This window comes from Amblyomma maculatum, chromosome 1 (assembly GCF_055883805.1).
Source record: "Amblyomma maculatum isolate TAMU_Amacu chromosome 1, ASM5588380v1, whole genome shotgun sequence".
Lineage (NCBI taxonomy): Eukaryota > Metazoa > Arthropoda > Arachnida > Ixodida > Ixodidae > Amblyomma > Amblyomma maculatum.
Genome location: NC_139344.1, coordinates 473,705,250 through 473,728,298, shown reverse-complemented (window position 1 = coordinate 473,728,298; position 23,049 = coordinate 473,705,250). Strand labels below are relative to the sequence as shown.

General features: G+C 49.3%; 2 protein-coding genes and 1 pseudogene across 2 annotated transcripts in view; 2 read left to right on the top strand and 1 right to left on the bottom strand.

Moving 5' to 3' along the window:
- Positions 1-427: 427 nt before the first annotated feature.
- LOC146209982 (CCR4-NOT transcription complex subunit 10-like) lies at positions 428-2,882 on the bottom strand. The gene has a single exon (XM_084605830.1). It carries the CDS (start codon positions 2,743-2,745, stop codon positions 742-744), a length of 2,004 nt encoding a protein of 667 aa, XP_084461956.1. The 5' UTR covers positions 2,746-2,882; the 3' UTR covers positions 428-741.
- A 1,246-nt stretch (positions 2,883-4,128) lies between these two features.
- The window catches only part of LOC146209980 (uncharacterized), a 32,577-nt gene continuing 13,656 nt past the window's right edge, over positions 4,129-23,049 (top strand). The window contains exons 1-3 of the mRNA XM_084606008.1: positions 4,129-4,811; positions 5,893-6,048; positions 18,239-18,338. Coding sequence (XP_084462134.1) covers positions 4,301-4,811; positions 5,893-6,048; positions 18,239-18,338 — 767 coding nt within the window. The 5' untranslated portion in view covers positions 4,129-4,300. The remainder of the gene's footprint in view (positions 4,812-5,892; positions 6,049-18,238; positions 18,339-23,049) is intronic.
- Positions 7,660-9,688, top strand: LOC146209981 (uncharacterized; annotated as a pseudogene).

The following is a 23,049-nucleotide window of genomic DNA, read 5'->3' as shown; positions in this document are numbered from 1 at the left end:
TTATCAAGCATTTTTGGAACGATGATAATAAGACACGATATACCCCAGCCCACTGCTTAAGATCCAAAGAACCTTGCATAATCCCTAAAACATCCACCAAGCATGGAAAAAGAACGTGTCAGTATTATGTTCCTGACATATTTAACAAGCTACCAGCGTCCACCTTAGATGCAAGCACAAGACATGAGATCAAGCGAGCAATCAGAACTTCAAATGTTTAAATAATTTTTGTTATACTTTTTTGTTACCAGCTTTGTGCAGTTTTCAGTAACCTGACTGCCATGCACTGCCAGTCAAACGCTCTGAGGCTTTGTCCAGTTCAGTCGTTCAGTCGTGTCCGACTATTCGTGACCCTATTGACCATGTCACGCCACGCTTTCCGGTCTCTCACTATCTTCCTAACATCACATAATTTCAACTGCAGTGCCTCGAGGATGCCATCTAACCATCGCGTTCGCTGCCTACCCCTTCTCCGGCGACCCTCAACCTTTCCCAACATCAAATCTTTCTCCAGCGACTCCTCTCTTCTCATCAGATGACATCAGATGACAGCAGGCCTGTTATTGTAATCAGTATACTTTTTTGCAGAATAAAGATTGTATTGTATTGTATATCACCTCACAGCCGTAGCCTTCCGGGCACTGCACTACAGAGTTTAATATTTCACAAATAAAGACAGAGAAAAGAAGTTTTATGTGCAGGATACTTTTTTGACTTCACAGTTCTTTAAGTGCACCTGAGTCACTTGTACTGGGGAAGGTGTTGTTTGATGATGTTCTTTGCTAAGTCCGCATGACCTTGCTGAAGCTGAACATAGATTGCCAGCATGAGAGCTTGCACCGGAATCTCAGGGTCGGGCCCCTTTGGCACACTGACCAACCTCAGAGTCTCTGTGGCTTTACCCAGGCCACCTCTAAGTGTGTATGCCACTGCCAAGTTGTAAAGGCTGACCACTCTAGCCATGGAAGGACTGGCTGGATACCATGGCTTCCTGTAGGCCTTGCCATTCTCTTCAGAAGGTAGCGCCTTACTACCGGCCGTATCTTCTTTGCCTAATGAGGAATCATCGTTTTCGGGGAAGCCATACGAGAGGTCTTTGATCTGGTCCGGGTTGAGGTGGTCGGTAGCATCCCCAACTCGGTCCAGCAGCAGCAGCGCCTCGGCGGCGTACTGATGGGCCAGGAAGCTGTGCACACCCGAGACTCGGGGCTGTGCAAGCAGTTCCTCTGCGTAGTCCAGCGCCACGAGCGGGTCTCCCAGGCAGAGTGCCACATAGGCGGCCAGGGTCAGCGCAGAGTTGCGCACCGCGGCGTCGTCAGCCGGCAGCACGGGCTCGGCGTCGTCCGGCTCAGTGGGCCTTTCGGGCGGCAGCAGTTGCAGTACGTTGCGTAGACAGAGCGCGGCGAACTCGAGCGTCGGCACGGGCATGGCGGCCGAATGATCGGAGCCGACGGGCACGTATCGATCGGTGCCGATGCTGGGCGCCAGCACGATCTTGCGGTGCGGGCCTGTGCCCGCTGTTCCTCGCACCATGTACCGCTTGCGGTCCTTGAGCTGGAAGTCAGTTGAGTTGTCGGACTTGTGCCGGTTGACGCAGCACTCGGCGATGCGCAGCCAGAGCCGCGCGTTGGCCGGCTGCATGCGCACCGCCTCCACGAGCCGGTCGAAGGCGGACGCATACTTTCCGCAGTACAGGTTCTGCAGGCCAAGGTTGTACAGCAGCTCAAAGTAGACGCGGCCGTCGAGCACGCTCCTCTCGCCGCTCTCAATGAATAGCTTGAGCGCCTTCTCGAAGTTGTAGCTGCCCAGATGTGGCTTGCCCGTGCAGAAGTGCACGCAGCCGATGTTGTTGTGGTACATGGCCGTGGTGCGGGAGTCACAATCTACCTGCGCCGTGCACAGCACTTTGACGGCCTTTCGGTAGTTGCAGCGCAGGAACTCCAGCTGGCTGCGCAGGAACACGGTCTGGTTGCTGCCGCCTACCGACGAACTGACCAGGCCCTTGATCTCGCGCTTGCTGGCCTTAACCGAGCGCATCATGATGAGGCAGCGCGTCTTGTACAGTTGCAGGCGGCCGCGGTCGGCGTCCGACACGCCCTTGGGTGGCGAGGGCTCCTTTTCAGGAGACTTCTGCGGAATCGCCGACGAAGACTCCGCCGGCGCGGGGCCTTTGCTACCGAAAAGCAGGTTCTCGAGGTACGCAACAATACCCAGCGCCTTCTCAGGCTGCCTAAGGCATAGGCAAAGCTCGATGTGCAAGAAACACATTTTCTTCGCCACCGCCTCGTCCATGGGCTCGATGAACTGAAATAAGCGGTCCAGCACTGCCAAAGCTCGACGGTACTGGTGTGCGTGGAAGAGGGCCACCGCGTAATTAAAGAAAGGGATGCACTGATCGATGTCGTCCAGCGAGTCTGGGTTGGAGAAGTTAACGTGCAAATGCGACGATGCTTCATGAAGTTCACGAGTAAACTCCTCCATACTAGTCGATGACTTTGTTCCAGCAGCATAGTAGCGTGCCACTGCGCGGTTGTGGGCCACTTTGCCGTCTGTCGGCCTCAGCACGTGCAGCTTGTCCAGAGTTTCAAGGCATGCTGCGTACTTTCCAGCTTGAAACTCGACCGCTGCCGATGTCGCCAGTTGCTTCTCCTGTTCGGAAACAACCGCACAGATGTCCAACGCCGCGCTGTTGTCGGCAGAAGCTGTCTTGCCATCGCCGCCATTCATCTCCTTGTCGGAAGACATGTCGTACTCTTCTCTGAGCTTGAGCAGCGCTGGCTTGAGCGATGAATTCTGCCAAGCTTGCTGTTGTCAGATTCACAAACTGCAAAAGCTTCCAGCACGAATTTTTTGGCCGCGCAGCCGCGCACCATGCAGCTCTACTCACAGCAGACAGAGATGGATGGATGATGGATGGATGATAGCGGCTCTGCCCTTTGAATCGGGCGGCAGCTTGCGCCGCCTAGCCAAAAAATTAAAAGAAATATATTTATCTCTTCCCCATTTTTAGCTTCTAATTCGCCCGTATCTGCCCCCCTCCCTTTTTTTACTCTCTTTATTCTCTTGACTTTTTCCACCAATCCTCTAACCTCTCTTTTGTTATCAGAACGCGTTCCTCATCCATTCGTCCATCTTCCCCAGCAAATCCCAGCGCTCTCTCCAGATCTGCCGCTTTTTCCGCGGGAAGGGCAGGACGAAGTTTTTGGCACCTTAGAACAACATGTTCCGTTGTTTCCTCCTCAGTTCCGCACGCCGCGCATAATATATCTACTTCCTGAAATTTTTTCCTGTACGTTTTTGTTCTGAGGGCCCCTGTCCTAGCCTCAAACAGCAATGAGCTCCCTCGTGAGTTGTCGAATAAACTTTCTTTCTCTATATCCTGTTTTCGAGTTCTATACATACCCAATGCTGATTTTCCTTGCATTCTTTCCTCCCACATTTTCCTTTCTGCCTCCTTTACCTGCTTTTCAATGCTGCTGTTTTGCTGCGGTGTATCTCCAAACTCTAGGTACTTAAATCTGAGCTTTCGGGTTCTGTTAGTCCATTTCGTATTCAGGCTTTTCATGAAGAGGTGCTTGTACATTTTCCTTGCCCACCTTGATTCCTCCATTTCGGTTAGTCTCTGATCATATTTTAGTTTGCTAATTGCCTCTCTAACCTCAAATGATGCCCAGCCCATATCTCCCTGGACTCCTTCATTAGGTGTGTTGCCATGTGCTCCATGCCATGTGCTCCAGGTGTGTTGCCATGTGCAGAGAATGTTTACGGATGATGCCTACTGCGCTACTGCCATGCGAACGAGCGACAGCAGTCACATTGGGCATATACCACTAACAGTGCCAATCAGTAATTTATTCACAAAAATAACCAAATAAACTATTTCAATGTTCGAAACTAATAATCAAACATTATAAAACTGGTTAGTGACAGCAGTAACGAACATGTAACTGCTACTCCTTTCGAATGATGATGATCATGGCAATGAATAGCTGGGCTTACGCTGCCCTTAGCGGCCAAAGAAAACAATATCATTCTCTACGACGCTGCCCTTGCCGCGCCTGCTTTGCCTGCTCTTCTGACAAGCAGTGTGTGGTGTTTTGACGTTGGTGCGGCTGAATCATTCTCATCCGTACACATGTCCGTACATCTCAATCTCACCTGACGTGTGCTGTCAGGCTGGTTGCTTTTTCGTTTTTCTCGCCGGGAAGCGCTCGCTTCCCCTTTCCACCTCCTGCGTGCGCGTTTTCTACGCGTGTGTAATGACATTCCTGTAGCGGGGAGAGTGAAAAGCCCATCATTAATGTTGCGCCTCAAAGAGAGCACTAGTAAGGCCGGCTACCTCCGACTGGCGATGGACGGCAACGCTACTGCGGACGTTGCCGCGGCGTGTAATAGCGGCGGCGGCGGCGAGACGACCCCCGTCGCCCCTGCCATGGCCCCTGCTGAGTCGGAAGAAGCCACTCCAGAAGTAGTGGTGGCTCCTGCAGCAGTACCGACGACGTCGGCTGCGTCGGCCGCGGCTGCGTCAGCGGCGTCGACTACAGCGTCCTCGGCACACTTGCCGCCTCTGAGCCACCCGAGCTCGGCCGCCAATAGCTTCCTGCTAGCGCCGCCGAGTGCAGCCGCCAGCTCGAGCAACGGCGGCGATCCATTTCCCCGCGGTGAGAGCGCGTTCGAGCTGTCGCGACAGCCGTCGAAGTCTCCGCTGGCGCGGGTCATGTCCGAGACGTCCGCAGGCGAGGAGACCAAATCGCTACGGCCCAAGATGGAGTTCAAGCCCACCCCGCGTCGCGCTCCCAGGAACGGCAAAGGTATGTATACGGGAGCGGAGTTACGTATTGTCCCCTCAGATGCTGAGTGCCAGCGCCAAATTTGGAGACGAACGCATTGATCGCTGAAAATTCTGAGAGTTATTGCTCCGAGATCATGGTGAGGCTGTACGTTGTGTGTCCACGCCATCTCAGTCGAGCATGCAAAGCAAACACAGCTGTGCCGGTAGTTTGGGGCTGTTAGCTCGGCGCGCCGTCGTTCTTCCAGCATTCTCTCTTCGCGCGGTTCGATTTCTGTTAACACTTGGCCCATGTTGTGCAAATTTGGCCAACTGAACCAAGTCCTCTCTCGTTTTTAGCATTCTGCAAGGTCGCTTGAGGATTTGTTCTTGTTGTCATTGCAATTACAGGCACGAACTTGCTTGGCCTCTATGTGGCATGAAGAACTTTCAAGCCAAGTCTTGATGTTGTCCACGAATGGTTTGTGCATGCAGGCGCTTTTGACATTTAAATCAGCTTTGCTGACCAATGCAAAAAGCTGCCATGATTTGGCTTTGAGTAACCATAATGTTTCCATGCGCTATGCACCATGTCAGTGCATGCAACTTCTGACGCTTTTGCGCACTGGCCGCAATATGCTTGTGCGTCATGCAGTGTGCTGGCACATGCACTTTGTTTCAAGTTTGATTAGGTCAGAGGAAAGCTCAGTGTTCACTTGTGTATCACTTTTTGTCGGCATGTGTATTAGCATGTTGCAAGAACTGTCGTGATGGGAGAATGTGCTGTTGGTTTTCAATGCGAATGGAATGCTGAAATAAGAACTCTTATTCTGTGTGTTTCATTGAGCTTCAAAAAAAAGGGTTGCCATGTTTTGATTTAATTTGAGTTGATCAAAATATTTGTTATGACCTCCGTAGCCTGTGTGTTGCATTCTTCTCATGATGGAGAACACCCGCAATGATTGAGAGCCATGTTGGCACCCCTCAGTTACACCAGGCGCGGGCCTCGCACAGTACTTGTGGGGCAGAAAGCGAGAAAGTTGTGTCTTCCTCTGACTGCTGCTGCACCCTCTGTTCCTACCCACCTGCCTGCCTGGCACTGTGCACCTTCCTGTGCCCGTCAGTGGGGGGTGGTGGTCCTGCCGAAAGCGATGTCCGCGGTGCTGGGGCCCCCTGCGAGCAGCACTCATTTCTCACAGACGTCACGGATGTGCGCCAGATGGAGCAGGGCCTGCTGCAGCTGCTGCATGACTTCCACTCGGGAAAGCTGCAGGCCTTTGGTGAGTATCTTGTTTGTTGCCTTGCACATTCTATGTCAGGATTGCAACGCAAAATGTAATGGAGAAGGAGGAAAATGACAGCGTTTTTCGTTCTGCTTTGTCCTACTAGGCAGATTACCTGTTTGTAGGCCATTTCACGTTAAGGGCAGTGGGCTGGAACCACAGGGACAGGCACTAAGAGAAAGATCAGAGCGTGCCTTTGTCTACCTGTCTTTCATGTCCCTGTGCAGTGTCGTTCATTCACACTGATCAAACTTGATCTGGCTAGCTGTTTGGGAGGTTTTGTTTGCCATGATGGAAAATGCAAAGCTCCAACCAAAAACAAGGTAAACAACACGTGCAGGCCTGGCAGCAACATGGATGGACGTGTTTTGTTAGTTTGTTTGATTCGATTTATTCATCCGCTTAGGATGCCACTCTCCGGCGATGGACGTGTTTTGTTTGTTTTGTTTGATTCGATTTATTCATCCGCTTAGGATGCGCTCGTAGGTGGTCACGCCGGAGAGTGGCAGCCTACAAGGGGTAAGCGCAGCGCATAATCGTGGGCAGACACAGGGCTTATCGCGTCGGATTGTCAGCAGGTTAGATCGTGAGGCGAGACTAAGGCGCTTAGGCCTAGCCTAGTGTAGTGGCACTTTCGAGGGCAGCTCAATTCCCGACCATCCCGCGCCTCTCCAATCCGGATCCGATGCGATAATGCTGTGAAATGTGTTATTTTTTATTTTTTAAGAGAGAGTAGTGTGTAGTACACGTCATCTGTGGCGGCAGACATGACGGGCAAAGGAGGCAAAAACAGAAAAATGAAAGCGGAAAACCCGGATGTGAAGTGTGAGTCCTGTGGCAGGGGGGTTTTTTTAGACGAAATCCCTTTGGGGGGGGGGGGGGGGGGGGGAAGACCTGGCCGCTGCAGCAGATGGGGAACCCTTCACCTGTGCTATCTGTGTCCGACTGGCTGCGCTGGATACCTGGGTGGAGGCAGGCACCATGGTCAGAGAGGATTCTACCATGCGAGTAGCTCAGGGCACGGAGGAGTGGAGTCTGGCAATAAGCAATCTGACCGTCCGGCTCGAGGCGGAGATGGCAGCATGGAAGATAGAGCGGGAGAACCTGGAGCACGAGCTGCAGGCAGAGCAACAGCAACGAGAGGCCTTGCAGGAAGAAGTGGCTTTTCTAAGGAGTAAAGTCCTAGGCCAGCCATCGGCACTCAGGATCGACCGGGCACCAGGTCTTAGAGAGACTAGCGCGGAGGCTTCAGACACCAATGAGGCCAAAGAAAAGCCAGTCAACACTGAAGGTGCGGAGTCGAGTGAGGCGCAAAGCCAAGCACCAGATGGAGAGGCACAGATCGACCAGTCCACAGGGGACCAAGGTTGGCAGCTGAAAATAAGCAAGAAACAGTGAAGGAAACAGCAGGCATTGAGGGCAGCTGAGGAGACTCCGTCCCCAGTGGATCGCAGTCTGCTGCAGGCAGCCGAAACCAGTGCTCTGTGGAAGGATCGCCATGCTTTTGTGTTTGGGGTTGAAAATGCAGGCAAGATTAAACGCATAGTGCTCCGCGAGGCGGGATAGAATAAGGGGGTGCAGTTCCGCACACAGAGAGAAGCGACGCTCATGGATACAATTGAAGCGGTTGAGAAAGAGGCAGAAGTGTGGAGTGCCTCGGAGGCCTTAGTGATCATCCATGCAGGCCTCAGAGACATTGCAGATGAAGGGGGAGGAGGTGACCCAGAAGTTAAGCGTTCTTTCTCAGCATGGCAGGAGAGAGTGAAGTCACACCGCAGAGGGGCCAGATGAACAGGATCGCAAACAGAGTGCTTGGAGAGCCTGGAAGGAAGGAGTCCGGCAGGCCTGTTCAGAACTGCGATCCAACTGCGTGTTTATTAACCCCACATGGCTGTTTCATGGGCGACTCCATGGCTTCAGCTATGGAGCCAAGGGGGCCGAAGAGTTGGGGGAACGCTTAGGGCAATGATTGTGTGCTTTCTTAGGACTGCGCCTCCGCAAAAGATGGATGAAACTGAACCCAGCAGCACCAATCATGGAAGTGGGCAAGGTGGCAGCAGTGCAAGCATCATGCTTACTCGCTGCCTGTTTCTTACGCAGATCGCCTTCCTCTTTTGTTGCCACTTCGACTATGCTTCATTCATGGCTCCTTACGTCACAGCTCGTGTGCACTCGCCGCCATCGCCGATGTTCACGAATTAATAAGCTGTCCACTATACGGATTGTCCTATCTGTCTTACGGATCATAGTCTTGACCTGCCTGTCACCACACGTGTATGCAATCCGTGCAAAGTGGCCGTCACTCTACGTCATTCATACCTCATCAAGCTCGGTCACGGGACGTCAGAGAACCTGCCTATAAATTGCGTGCCGGACTGTTCCTTCATCAGTGGGCGAGGTGGCAGCAGTGCGAGCATCATGCTTACTCGCTGCTGCCTGTTTCTTACGTAGGTATGCTATCTTCAGAATGCCCCTTGTATTCGCTCCGATGATCGATTTCTACTGCTGTTCCCTTGCCCACACCACTTTCGCAAGTGCTTTACTTATGTTTTGCTGTACTCGCAAATTGCGGCTTGTATTAGTAGACTTCTGAGGTGCGGGGATGTTGAAAGTAATCCTGGTTCTCCGCCATCAGGGATGGTTACTCGCTCTCAAAGTAATGTGAGCCCTTCTAATTCGGAAGCTGCTACCGGTCAACCGTCGGTGTCTGATATGTTTGCTGAGCTTTTGAATGGACAGCGAAAGTTAGCTCAGGATATTGCAGAAATTAAATATTTTCATGAATCTATTAATGCACGTTTCGAGACAATTGAATCATGCGTGGCTGCTCTGGAGTCCTCGTCACAAAAGCCCGCCACCGACAGTGGCAGTCTCAACAGTGAATTTGCACGTCTAAGTTTCGAACTTCACTGTCTTTCAAATAAAGACGATGAGTTGGAAAACCGTGCACGTAGGAACAACTTATTATTACATGGTCTGCCCGAATCCTCTGATGAAAATAATGAACGTCTCTCCTCTGACATAGCAAAATGGTTTGAGGAAGAACTCAACATGAGCTGCCCTCAAATAGAGAGGTGCCATCGTCTTGGAAGGCCTTCACATGACCGTCCACGTCCCGTGATTATGAAGCTTCTAGACTTTCGGGAGAAAACTTCAGTGTTAAAAAATGGCCACAAGCTTAAGGAATCCGATTACTGTATATCGGAGGATTTTTCAATATGTGTCCGCAATATCCGCAAAAAGCTTTGGGAAGCGATTGAAAGTTTCAGAAGAAATGGCTGCACGGTCCGAATACGGTTTGATCATGTATTTATTGATAAAGTTCGGTATAACTGGAACAGTTCTTCTAATACACTGGAGAAAGCATCTCGTAATGCGTCACTAAGTAATGCTACTAATGCACTAGCCACATTGCCTTGACTACCTCATCACAGCAATAACTTCCGTGTGCTAAATTTAAATGCTAGAAGCCTGCTTTATAAATTTACCGACCTTAACGCTTATTCCCCTCACATTATTGGTGTCACTGAAACTTGGTTACATGGTAACATATACGACTCTGAAGTTGCGTTAAGCGGATTCACGTTGCTGAGAGCTGACAGACCGAATGGTAGAGGCGGTGGTGTCGCCCTCTATATACAGTCACACTTGAAGTTTTCTGTCCTTGAATTTCCATATGAAATCGAATTACTTTTGTGTAAAATTTATTTGGAAAACACATTCATATTTATTGGAGTGTTTTATCGGCCTCCTGGCTCTGATGATAATTATTTCTTCTAAGTAAACTTTTGCACGATTTGAATCCAACAAATATAATACTTATGGGAGATTTTAATGTGCCAGGTATTCACTGGCCTTCTCTTAGCAATACCGGCCATGATGTCTCTTTGTCAAGAAAATTGCTACACCTTTCCTTATCACTTGGCCTCAAACAAATTGTTCATGCGAACACCAGGCAAGCTGCAGTCCTAGATCTAGTTTTTCTCAGCTCTAATCTATTCGAGAATGGTTTTCAGTGCTGTATTATTGACTGCATATCGGACCGTAAGGCTGTATTATTCTCAATCAGCTGCACTGCTCCTAGATCTCGGTTCGAGTACAGCAGTTTTCGTGACTTCAGCCACGCCAATGATGGTGGAGTAATTGACACATTAAGTGAATCCTTTGAAATGTTTGGGGAATTATCTCTGACCAGTGATGTTGATGCTGTTGTGGGGCTTTTTGAACATATTGTTAAAGCATGTATTAATCGCTTTGTTCCGCTGAAAACAAAAAAGAAAAATAAAGATTTACCATGGCTAGCAAGAAACTTACTGCATTTATTGTGTCGTGTTGCAAGATTGCATAAGTCGAAAAGAAATGGCAATCCTGTCAAAATTGCAGAGTTCAATGATGCCAAGGAGGAACTACGCGTCAGTTTAAAGTCTGCCAAGGATTTTTAATGCTCTGTTACATTGCCAAAATTAATGAAAACGAACCCTCACAAATCCTGGAAATCGATACTACCCAGTAACAATACTTGCAACAGTTTTATAGTTAAGGGCTTTTCTGTTTCAGATTCACTGACAATTGCTTCTGCATTTAATTCCTATTTTCATTCTGTATTCACACTGGGATAACTCTGTCGTTCCTTCTTTTAGCTGTGACTCTTACCCTCCCATCAAAGGTGTCGTCATCTCTGGTACAGGTGTTCTCAATATGATCCTCCAATTAGATACTAAAAAGAGCTGTGGCCCAGATGACATACCTAACTCCTTCTTTGTGCGCTACTCACTTTGGGCAAGCCGATATCTTACCACAATCTTCCGTAAATAATTATCCACCAGCACTGTTCCCCACTCCTGGAAGCTTGCCAAGGTAATTCCATTGTACAAATCCAGTAGTACTCAACTACTGCAGAACTACAGATCTATCTCCTTAACAGCCCATTCATGCAAGTTACTCGAACATGTTATTTTCAAACATATTGAATTTCTTGAAACCCACAATGTCCTAACATTTACCAGCATGGTTTCCGTCAAGGCCTGAGCACCACTACCCAACTAATTGAATTTGCGCACGACATTTCTCAGTCATTAGATCTAGGTAGACAGGTCGACAGCATTTTTGTTGATTTATCCAAAGCTTTCGACACTGTCCCACACCCTAAACTCCTACACAAACTTAACTCTGTTCTAAAAAACCCTTCCCTGGTTGGTTGGATATCCAGTTTCTTAAATCAGCGTTCCCAGTCTGTGCACTTTAACTCGTCTATTTCTACTCCTGTTAGTGTTTCATCCGGTGTTCCGCAAGGTTCCGTTTTAGGCCCGCTTCTTTTCTTATTATATATTAACGACCTTCCATGTTGTGTGTCTGTAAAAATTCGTCTTTACGCTGATGACTGCATTTTATATCACGACGTTAATACACCACTTGACCATAAAATACTTAGACTCATTTGCAAATTTTTGTAGATGGTGCAAGGAATGGCAAATGAATATTAATTTCTCTAAAACCGTTTTCATGTCATTTTCTAGACGCCCATCTCCTTCACATTTCATGTGCAGTTTTCACGTTCAGGATTTAGAACGAGTCACGGAATATAAATACCTCAGCCTTCATTTCTCTCATGACATCTCATGGTCCAAACACATTGACATCATATGTAACAAAGCTTTTAAATGTCACGGATACCTCCATCGTACACTGCGTAAAGCCCCAAAAGATACCAAACTGCTCACATATAAAACACTTATCCACCCCATTCTTGATTGCGGCTGTATAGTATGGAACCCTTATACGAAATCCGATATCAAAAAATTAGAATCAGTTCAGAAAAAATCGGTACGCTTCATCTTCCACAACTACGGCCGAGATTTTTCCCCTTCTTCTCATTATTCAGATTTAGGTCTCGCAGCCCTATCATCTCGCCGTCAAATAGAATGTTTGAAGTTTTTGCACATACTAGTTCACTCTCAGCGCCTTCCATCACTAAATAATTATTTGAACATTAGCCAGCCTTCCATAACTAGAAGTTCCCATAGCCTGAATCTCATCCCTTTCTTTTCCCGCACTGGGACATTCAAACACAGCGTCTTTCCTCTGACCATTGAACTCTGGAATTCGCTGCCTGGAAACGTCCGCTCGCTACCAATTGAAGAATTTTTGACAGCCATTGCTTCGTAGTGCCATTTTTTATTTTATTCTTTTGGTTTTATACGTTTGTCTTTTCTTGATACACGTTATTGCTTCCTAGTGCCATTTTTATTTTTTTTTTTCTGTGTTTTATATGTTTGCATTTTCTTGATACACTTTTCTTTGTTTGCCCACTCCTGCCATAGCCTCATCGAGGCTGCAGTATGTTCAAATTAAAAAAAAAAAAAGCTCTGGGTCAGGCAATCATGCAGATGGTGGGTTTTCAGCAGCGAGCAGAATATTCCGCGGGCAAGGGCGACACGGGTCGTCGCCGGCAACACTGCGAGTCGCGAGACCCAAGCAAGGGGTCATGTGGGACCCATCAATCTCCGGTGACCGTGTGCTTCCTGAGCATGCAGTGGGGTCGCAAAGAGCAGAAGTGGGGAGAGCTCCAGGAACAAATGCACCAACTGGACATAGCAGCATTTGCAGTGGTAGAGACTCACCTCAGGGAAGAAGCAACCCCCCTGCATGGCCCACGATTTGTGTGGGAGGGCTGCAACCGAGCCAGGCACGAAAGACAAGAAGGAGGAATTGGGTGTTTGTGGGGCGTGACTCAACAATGGGTGTGAGTGCGACTGCACTGTAGCGAACACATGTGGATGACAGGATATATTTTGGGACAACCTGTGGCACTCGCGATTGTGTATCTGTGGACTGGTGGCTAAACAGCAAAGAACACTGAAATGTGTAGTTGCTTGGCTGCAGATGTGAAATTCTTCGCTCAGAACCACGAGGGGCTTTTGATGGGTGTCTTTAATGTTCGCTTGGATGATCTGGATGGTCGCACAGATGCAAGTCGGCGGCTCTTGCAGGAGCTGGCACGACAGGGTCACCTTATCATAGTGAACCTCTCACAGAAGTGTGAGAGGACGGTGACATGGGCAGTACGGGACCGGTAGTAGTGTATAGACTACTGTCGCATGATAGAGGGCCTGTATACTAAATTAGAAAAGATGATCATTGAGGAGGATGGCACAGGGAACCTTGCCAGTGACCACAATCAGTTGCGATTGGTCTTTGGCCGGGGCAAGAAGCGAAGGACTATGCAACAGAGCAGCGCAAGACGGCCCAGTGATCAAGAACTGCAGGAGCTGGCGGACAACCTGGAGAATAGATTGCATCTCATGGACTCTTACGCTGAATTCGTAGAAGAGTGCATGGGGATGCTCAGAAAGTACCCAGGTAAAAGAAGAAAGCACTGTGCAAAGCCATGGTGGGATGCGGAAGTGGCAGCAGCTATTATACGCAGACAGGAGGCATGCAGGCTCCACAGGCAGATAATCAAGGATGGGGAGATGAAAGATGTGGCACAGGCTTGGGAGTCATATTGGGACTAGAAGCAGGTAGCTGCGCAACTGGTCCAACAGAAGATACGCAGGATCAATGCCAAGTTCATGCGCATGTTTAAAGAGGCTGGTCAGCAGGCTCCTCAATGGTTTTGGTAGCATGTCCAAAGGGGCCGAAAGAACATTACCCAGCTGATACTGCGGAGAGCCCCGGTTGCAGAGGAACTGTGCGGTGACAACAGCATTCCTTTGTTGGAGGAATGGCTGCAGATCCCCCTACAGGCACAGGGCATGACAGCTCCCACTGAGCACGATCAGGGTCCTCTGTTCAAGGGCACACTGGCAGACACAGAAGAGGCTGGGCTTCGCCAGGCCCCAACTGATAAGGAGAAGGAGCGAGCCATGAAGAGGGTAGATGCGGGAACAGCCCCAGGATGTGGCGGGATGCCCATGAACATGGTGAGGGCTTTGGGACCTCTGGTCCAGGCTCGCCTGTGGGAGCTGCTGGCACTGGTGCTAACAGAAGTAGACATTTCATATGACTGGAAGATCGTGAAGGTGAAACCGCTGTGCAAGGATGTGGGGAACAGGAGGGATTTGGCTAACTACAGACCCATCGTTGTCACCCCATTACTGTACAGGGTGGCAGTGCAGGTCATCAAGGCCAGGCTCCAGAGGTGGACAGAGAAACAAGGAGTCCTGGGCGAGCTGCAAATGAGTTTCCCCATCGGTCGCCAGATTGTGGACAATCTATTCGTCCTTACACAGTGTATAGAAATGGCTACGAGGTGCAGTTCGCCCCTTTATGTGGCATTTTTGGACATAGCAAAGGCGTATGACTGTGTAAAATGGGACCTCCCGTGGATCATGCTTCAGGAAATGGGGCTGGTGGCACAAGATATCAAACTCCTCTAGGCCATTTATGCAGCACCATCAGCAGTGGTGGAGTGGAACAATGTGGTGACGGCGCCCACGGGGTGCATCAAGGCCTGCGGCAAGGATGCCCGCTCTCCCCACAGCTGTTCATGCTGTATGTGAATGGGGTGACACAGAGGCTAGCAGAGTCGGGATGTGGTTACACCTTGGAGCACAGCAAGGAAGCAGCGCAGGTAGTTCACCAGATCCCAGCTTTAGTATACGCCGACGATTTCGTACTGTTGGCAAGATCCCCCGAGGAGTTGCAGCGGTTGCTGGACATATGTGGCGTGGAAATGAGATGGCTTGGTCTGCACTTTAGCTCAACCAAGTGTGTGGCTATGGTGTGGAGGCCTCACAACCATCAACCAGATCGTGTGTGGGATCTCCAGGGCAACACAGTGTCACAAACCAACGTGACCAAGTACCTTGGCAGATTGAGTGCGGGAGCAGATTATTTAACGGCACATGAGAGGTTCCTCAGGGCAAAGGCCGCTTGCACGAGAGGCATGTTAGGTCAACGGGCCTTGTGGACCTGTAACCGTTGCGAAGTCACAAGGGCACTCTGGAAGATGGTGGCGGTCCCGGGCCTGACCTACGCCAATGCAGTGCTCTGTCTCTCGGCGGGTACGAGAGGATTCTTGGAGAGGCGCCAGAGGGAGGCCGGCCCAATGGCACTCGGGACACCCAAACACGTCCGTATCGAAGCCATCCAGGGCGACATTGGATGGTCGTCATTCACAGCCCGGGAAGCAGTGGCGAAGGCGGCATTCGAGAACTGCCTGTTCCGTCTCTCCGAGTCTAACGTGGCCCGTCAGACACTCATACACATAATTTTCGCCAGCTGAACGACGAGATGGACGCACCAGACACGAACTCTACGGCAGAGGTACCGGCTCCCGACAGTATCGTTGGCCACAAAAGCGTCGGAGCTGGACTGAGCAGCACAGCAGAAGATCCGGATTCAGGTACAGCTGGTCGAGACGGAGGAATGGAAGAAGACTTCCGAGGAAAAAGTGTCAGTGGACCTGTACCGGGCGGAGAAGGACACCATCCGAAAGGAGCTGTGGTGTGATAACTCGTGCGGTAGTAATTTGCTGGCAGAGGCATGCTCGGGAGTGTTACGTGCACGCAGGTGGAGAGCGAGATTCACGGCTGGCCTGTACTATGTGAATTTCAGTGTTTTGTAGGTGTTGTTAATTAACATCATCATCATAATCAGCCTGATTATAAATTAAATAAATGTGGATAATATTCTAAGGTAACGCGAAGGTCGGTCTTGGTGGATCAGGTTTTATTGGAGACCTGAAGCCCTGGTCGCACTCTGTAGAGAACCACTCTCCGCGATGACGATGGGTATCTACAAGAGAGAGCAGGATGAAGATGAAGCAGCATGTTCACCTGTGTGAAAGATGAAGTGCCACACAGTGCTCACACTATTTCGGCCACGCAGTTGAAGCGGCCAGCCTGGCCGCAATTAGTCCGCAGCATTGCGCCGAATAAAAGGCTTCATACGTGAAACGTGGACAACTTCAGTGCTACAGTAACGACTGTTTGGAGGAGGGTAAACAGGGGAGACGCGATAGTTGACCAGGGAGATTTTTGCAAGAACTGAGTAACGACCAATGTAACGATGCTGAAACTTGTCACAAAGGCTAGGAGTGCGTAATGGTGTTCAAAGTAACGCCTCGTCACCAGGACGGAACGGCGGTGGGTTGCATCATAGCGGCACTCGCGGTCTTCCTGGCTACCTTCAGTGTTGATGCAAGCAAGCCGGCGAGATCTGGCCACTTGGGAAATGAACTGGTCAGGAAGAAAGGATGAGGAACTGGCATGTGTAGAAAGGAAAGTGGCATCAAGAAGGGTAACAGGAGAACGGCCATAAACTAGCAAAAAAAAGGGGTGTAACCTGTGGTCCGCTGTACAGCCGTATTGTAGGCGAACATAACAAAATGAAGTATTACATCCCAGTTTTGGTGGTCGTGGTCGACGTACATAGACAGCATGTGAGAAAGCATGAGGTGGAACTGCTCAGTCAACCCATTGGTCTGCAGGTGATGGCGGGAGCTCAATTTTTGATGTGTGGCTGAGGCTTCAAAAACTTCGGCTACAATCGTCGACAGAAATGTCCGACCACGGTCACTGATACTCTCACTGACCGTCAACAATATAAGAAAAAAACTGCTTGATACTTCTTGAGAAACCGAATCCGAGCTTGACTCGTATTATAATCTAAAGAGCCATCGCTTCAGTCCGCAGTCGAAGGCTCCGCATTGTCAGCCATCCGAAAGTAATCGCCGTGTGCACGGAGGGCACGGAGGGCGCACTTTCGGTGATCTGCACAACGGAGACAATTGGCACGTTGTGAAATCAGGATGACAGAGGGAAATGGAAAGAGGCTAAAACAACCTCCTTTGCTGCTGCTAGCCGCAAGCAAGAGCGCGGCAAGAGAGAGCAAAAGCAGCGATCGAGTCATGTGTCGACCTATAGCAGAGGCAACGGCGCGAGCCCCTGAAAGTGACGCGTGCGTCGTAGGAGATGCGCCAACAGAATAAAAATAAAAACCTGCAAACCTGCGACAAATGGCAGAACAACCCTTGAACCCGTAACCGCACACCTGCGCTACGAAACGCGCGCGCCTCATGATCGCTTAGTGCGATAGAGTAGTGCGCACAGGGCGACCGCGCCCCCCAGTAAAGGAGGTGGCGGGGATGGGCACGGTCGCTCCATACTCTTCAGTATATACGTGCCAACACAATGCGGGTCGAAAATACGAACTTGTAGAAAGATTTGACAGATGGCGCAGCCTGTCCAAGTGCGCCAGCTTCGCGCTCAGGCGCGAAGTTTTAAAGGCACGATAGAGAACTTACCAGTACGTCGGTGACACTGTGGGGGGGAGTGCGAAAACGTAGTGGTACATTTGTGACAGTGAAAGGATTAAATCGTGTTTTGACTGTAGCCTGGTGTGCTGAGCACGAGTCTGCTAGCTCTAGTAGCTTCAATATTATGGAAGTGGGACGTGAGAGCATTTGGCACTCGGGTTTTAATTGGCATAGTAATGAAACCCAAGTGGTTACACTTGGGCTTCACACTTTGGAGCTCTAATTAGTTACTGTAATGATAATAATAATGTTTTATTTCCATCGTCATATGTTGATGGAAAAGGGGGGGGGAGGGGAATAAAAGCATAGAAAGCTTCACAATGTTCCAGCCCCCTTTACAGCAAGTGAGTAGTGACATGTGAGACACTTCTATCACAATAGCAAATAAAAAGAAGTACAAGAAGTTGATGCTTAAAGCTGACATGCATGTATGCACGAAAAACAGTTCGCTTATAAAAAACACATGAAAACAATAATAGCAACCAAACCACGCTTGTAGAACACTTATTCTACAAAAATCAGTTTTACACATGGCCTGCATAATGAATACATACTACGAAAGGGAAGCTTTGCAAAGAAATATGTCAAGGAGATTAGCGTATTCAATGTTCTATATATATGTATTTGCATCAGTTAGTTTATTAAGCAGTAATAGAAGTGGAAATGCAACCATTGGCGTCCATACTTTGTCCTCATGGGTAGTAATATCCAGTGGGGATTCTAACAGCATGGATATGTGCTTTGAAATACCACCATGTGGGCGAAGTGTGATATATTGCTTATGCGATTTAGCTTCTCTATTTTATAGGTTCACACAAGAAAGGATAATCACGAAGATTGAAAACGTTTATTAGCTTATTCTGAAAAACGAGTTGAGTGTGGCAAGTTGTAAATAATGTTTGCCTCATGTGGTTCCTGTATGCGCAGGCAAGGACTGCACCTTTGAGAAGATGGAGCATGTGCGTGAACAGCAGGAGCGACTGGCCCGACTGCACTTTGAGCTCAATGCCCAGCAGGAACTGTGCGGGTGAGCGGGGCCCTGATGAATGAGTGCTGTCAGATGTTACTTGCAGGGTTATGAGGGCAGTAAGGCGTGCAAGTGTGGATGAATGCTGACCCTTGGATTGGGACAGCTGTAGCGCAGGGTCACAATTTAGTACCTGGTGATCAACTAGTGATCATGCCGGGATGAGCAGCAGACCAATCAGCACCACAACTGACTGTTTAGAAAGATGCATTTATTCGTAAGCTGTGGCCGCCTGAAGGAAGGATGGTCTGCTCACCATCTTAGGTCGGTTGTGGCCGTAGAAAGTCACTCAAGTGCTTGACTTTATGGAGGTTGCGTACAGGAAGGGCAGTGTCGTCTTTATCGTGAAAGCTAAAGACAATTCAGGGGTCTCAAGAAGGCCGGAGGTCCGGAGTCTTGGGCATAAGAGATAGACAGGTGACAGCAGCCTGGACAAAACTACATAAGCCTAGCGGCTCCCTTGACCCACTGCTGTTTCAACAGACTTTTTTTCAGCCTCATTTGGGGGTCTTACTTGGTCACCTCGCTTCCCTTTTTGTTGCCTCAAAGTCAAACCGCACACTACTGCAACCACTCACTGTGCCATAAATGTCGCGCTATTGTTCCAGCCTTAGGACTCGCTCAGGTTTCCTGCCCCATTGCCGCTGGTTGAGTCGTAGGGCAATGAATTGCCGTTCTGCTCCTCGCCATTAGTTTTTCACAGACTTGTTATGCAAGGCAAGTCTCAGCTTAACCTTGCTGGCCATCGGCATCTTTTGGCCCACTCAGCATCTGCACCAGGTCGATGATCTTGGGATATGGGACATCTTTTTTTTTTGTCTGAACATTTTAGACTGAATGTCATCACCTTTCACTTAACCCCGATGAGCCGGGCGTGCATTGGCGCGGCGTCTATCACAGCTAGTAAGGAGAGAACTTTCAAGCATGCCACGCACCTGCCATAAGGAGTCTGTTGACAAATTCCGCCATTTCTTTTGAGGACATTGAAGTCATCACATGACACCTGTCCAAATTTACATGCTTAAGCCGAGGGAATGAACTGCAAAGAATGATTGATTGCCTAACAGGAAAAGCAGGAAGGTAGGCTTGAAAATCAATATGCAGAAGACTAAGGTAATGTTCAACAGCCTCGAGAAGGAACAGCAGTTTACAATAGGTAACGAAGCACTGGAAGTGGTAGGCGAATATGTTTACTTTGGACAGGTAGTAACTGCAGCTCCGGACCATGAAAAGGAAATAACTAGGAGAATAAGATTGGGATGTAGCACATTTGGAAGGTACTCGCACATTATGACTAGCAGCTTACTGGTACTGCTCAAGAGGAAAGTATATAATAGTTGCATCTTACCTGTACTTACCTATGGGGCTGAAACATGGAGGTTAATGAAAAGGGCTCTGCTTAAGTTGAAAGCAATGCAGAGGGCTATGGAATGAAAAGGGGCAGGTGTAACATTAAAGGGGCGCCGCAGCGTTTGCCTGACCACTAATTCCAGCCGGCCTCTATAGTTCTTTACACCTTCTTGAGGCCCCAAAGCCCAATCATAATGGCGAAATCGTAGTGCCTAATATTTTAATCCACTTCAATAATCAGCGTTTTGGCACTGATGTGAGTGACACACGACGGCGGAGTTCGTTAACAGGTATGACGTTTCCTTCTTGCTTGGGCGATGTTTCGCTGATTGGTTGGGCACACACTTTAGATTTTGCATTCGAATGTTCTTCATATTACTCTGCAGAAAACAAATAAAAGGTGTTTTAACTCCACGTGTGTTCATGGAGTGCTTGTAAAGATGGGGACTGTAAACTCTAGTAAATGCGGTGTTGTCAACAAGCGCGATGGAGCGTCTGCTGGTTGTGATGATGATATGGTGGCTTTGCCCTTCGTAGCGGGTCGCCGCTGCCTTCTGGCGCGGCGAAGCCAAAAATTAAAAAAAAAAAAGAAAAAAGAAAGAAAGATGTCTGCCATTCGTTGTCCAGGCTCTACGGTCACGAGCACAAAGGTAACTCTTACAGGCTTCTCAAATCCCAAGGCAGCTGACAACGTTCGGATCTTGGAGGTTGGCAAAATTGCTGGACAGACCAAAATCATGTGGTTGATCGTTTCTGCCGACGCTCCATAGATGGCACTAGTTGTGTCGAAATCGCTCATGAAGCACGCTCGCTTCCCTACCCTGTATACAGGTACAGGGTAGGCTTTGCCTTAGCTCGTGTACGGCATTTCCCAGTCTTTGCCTTTCGCACTCATTCTCGAACTTTCACACAAGTACCGCTCGAGTGATCCATGACAGTAGCAGCGATGGACGCTGGCGGAACACCAAAACGGCGACGCACATTTGCTGACCGTCCGGTCCACCTTGTTGACATCCCCGCATTTAGATTGGAAAACATTTATTGTTAGCATTGAACGCTATGTGGGCACTACATACACTTAGATGGCAAAGATGGTTGGGAGCAGCGTTTGGTGGGCTAGGCTAGCTTTGAGCAGACGAAGAAGCCGGTCCTCACAGCTAAGCTTCGCAGCGTCGTTACCGCGGTAACGACACTGTGACTTTGCTTCTACGACGCTGTCAAAAAGTGCGGCTGCGGGTTGGGTTGGACAGGCAACTACGGTGGATAGCTTTCGATATGTTAGCAGAAAGCTGAGTTTCTCATAGGTTCCACCCAAATTGAGCGCTGGGCGAGCGAAATGAGAGAGGGGCTCCCTCTCGCACCAGCTCAGACGCACTGTTTTTTTTCTCTTGTATTTAGAATTTTATAAACCGAATAACTCTTGTTTCCGTGCGCCTATTTTTGTAATTCTTTTTTCACTGACATCAGCACGGTGCAAAGAACTTAGAGGTTGGCTGGAATTAACGGCCTTACGCACGTCACTGTGCCCCTTTAAGAGATAGGAAGCATGCAGAGTGGGCCAGAGGATTAACTCGAGTTAATGACAATCTAGTTGTATAGTCAGGTCAGCCAGACACAATGAGCGTGGAGGGTGAAAAGCAAAGTTTATTTGGCACTCGCCATATACATCTCTTTAGTGACGCTCATGTCGCACCCTGGTGGCCGTCTACGAAGTACTACGGCTACTACGAAGTAAACGAACTACCAATACATCATCCTTCTTTTAAGGCTACTCTCAACACAAAGAACACAAAAATAGCTACTTAGTTAACTGATGAAAATGTTCATCATAAGTCAGGTGCGCCCTAGGTCAAACGGTTCTCGTGGACCTCCTGGTTACACATTCTCTACCACTCTGCTGTCTTGCTGGAGTAGTCGCTAGAGAAGATCGCATAACAGGCGAGGTGGCCTGATGCCCAACAGGATGAGAAACTTTGGCATCCGCCGCAGGTTCTGGTTCAGATGCACCGAGGCCAGACTCCTCAGTGCCATCTCTCTCTACAAAGGTACCTCTTATCTGGAGGAGGTGCACCTTGTTGCATCGTAGCTTGGGCCCGTCTTCGGTTATGACCAGCGATGATCGTGGAGCCACTTCTTTCACCCGGCCCCTCCTGTGCCATCTTCCATGCTCCCTCAGTCGCACCATGTCAGCAGTTTGCAGTGGCCGCAGATGCCTTCCTCTGCGGCAGTTCTGCTTGTGTTTGACTGGCTGGGCAGGGATATACGGCAAAGGTTTGCACGGGCCGACATTTTTAGCCCGAGCCCGACCCGGGCCTGACGCTACATATCCTAGCCCTACCCTACATGACCCGGCCCGACTCAAGTAGAAACTGAGCCTGGCCCGGCCCAGTGCTTAAATTTAAGGCCCAAGCCCGACCCGGCCCGTCAAGCTATGATTGCAGTTGAAGCAGTGAACAAGAAAAATAATTTCAGGTTGATAGGTTTATCCACAAGCTTAAAATGTTGAGTTCTCGCGTTTGAAATGACAAATATGCTGAATATATAGGGGTACAGGACGTAGGCATAATTAACTTATTGCGCAAAAACAACCAGTTATCCATTGAATTTAGGCATTTGCGGTGCTCTTGGGTAATGATCCTGGTAGCGCTGAAGTTTCTTTCGGTGTTACAACTTGTGGCTGGAAAGACTAGCATGTTCTTCGGTAGGAAAGCAAGTTTTCGGTAAGCAGCCTGTTTGGTTTTCCAAAAATGCGCCAGCTCTAAACCTAAACAAGGGGTTGATTTTGTGGCCAAGTACTCAGTGAACTCGCCTGCCTCATTGTGGGCCTTTCACATGAAATTTTTGCAGCAAGATAAACAAGAAGAAACTCTTGCACCGCAGATGCTTTGAGCTATGTCGCGCTTCAAACGAGTCCTTGCCGAGGCAGGAATATGTCACAATAGAGATGTGAGATAGGCAACAGCATAGCGCTAATTTTGAAGCGGACACCTAAACATCAGCGCCGGTGTTACCAAAGTGGAGATGCAAAACACGAAACTAAATAGCCCACAAGTTACTGACAGCTTGGTCACTGACACCTATCAAAAATCCGTTCGCGGCAAGAAGGAAGGCGAGTCGATGCCGGGGAAGAACTCTGAATTCGCATGGGGACGATGCGGGAAATTGCTGTGCATTCTAGACGCTTATCGCACTATGGCCGTACTTGCAATTCACAAATGTTGCAGTTGTTCGTGATCAGGGTGCCCGGCCCGCCCGAGACAAATATACCTTGGCCCAGGCCCGGCCTGAGCGAAAGGGCTTTCGAGTGGCCGGGTACGGGCCTTTGGGCCGGCCCGAGCCCGTGCACAGCTCTGATATACAG

Coding starts and splice junctions, on each gene's coding strand:
- LOC146209982 (XM_084605830.1), bottom strand. CDS start 2,745: ATGTCTTCCGACAAGGAGATGAATGGCGGCGATGGCAAGACAGCTTCT.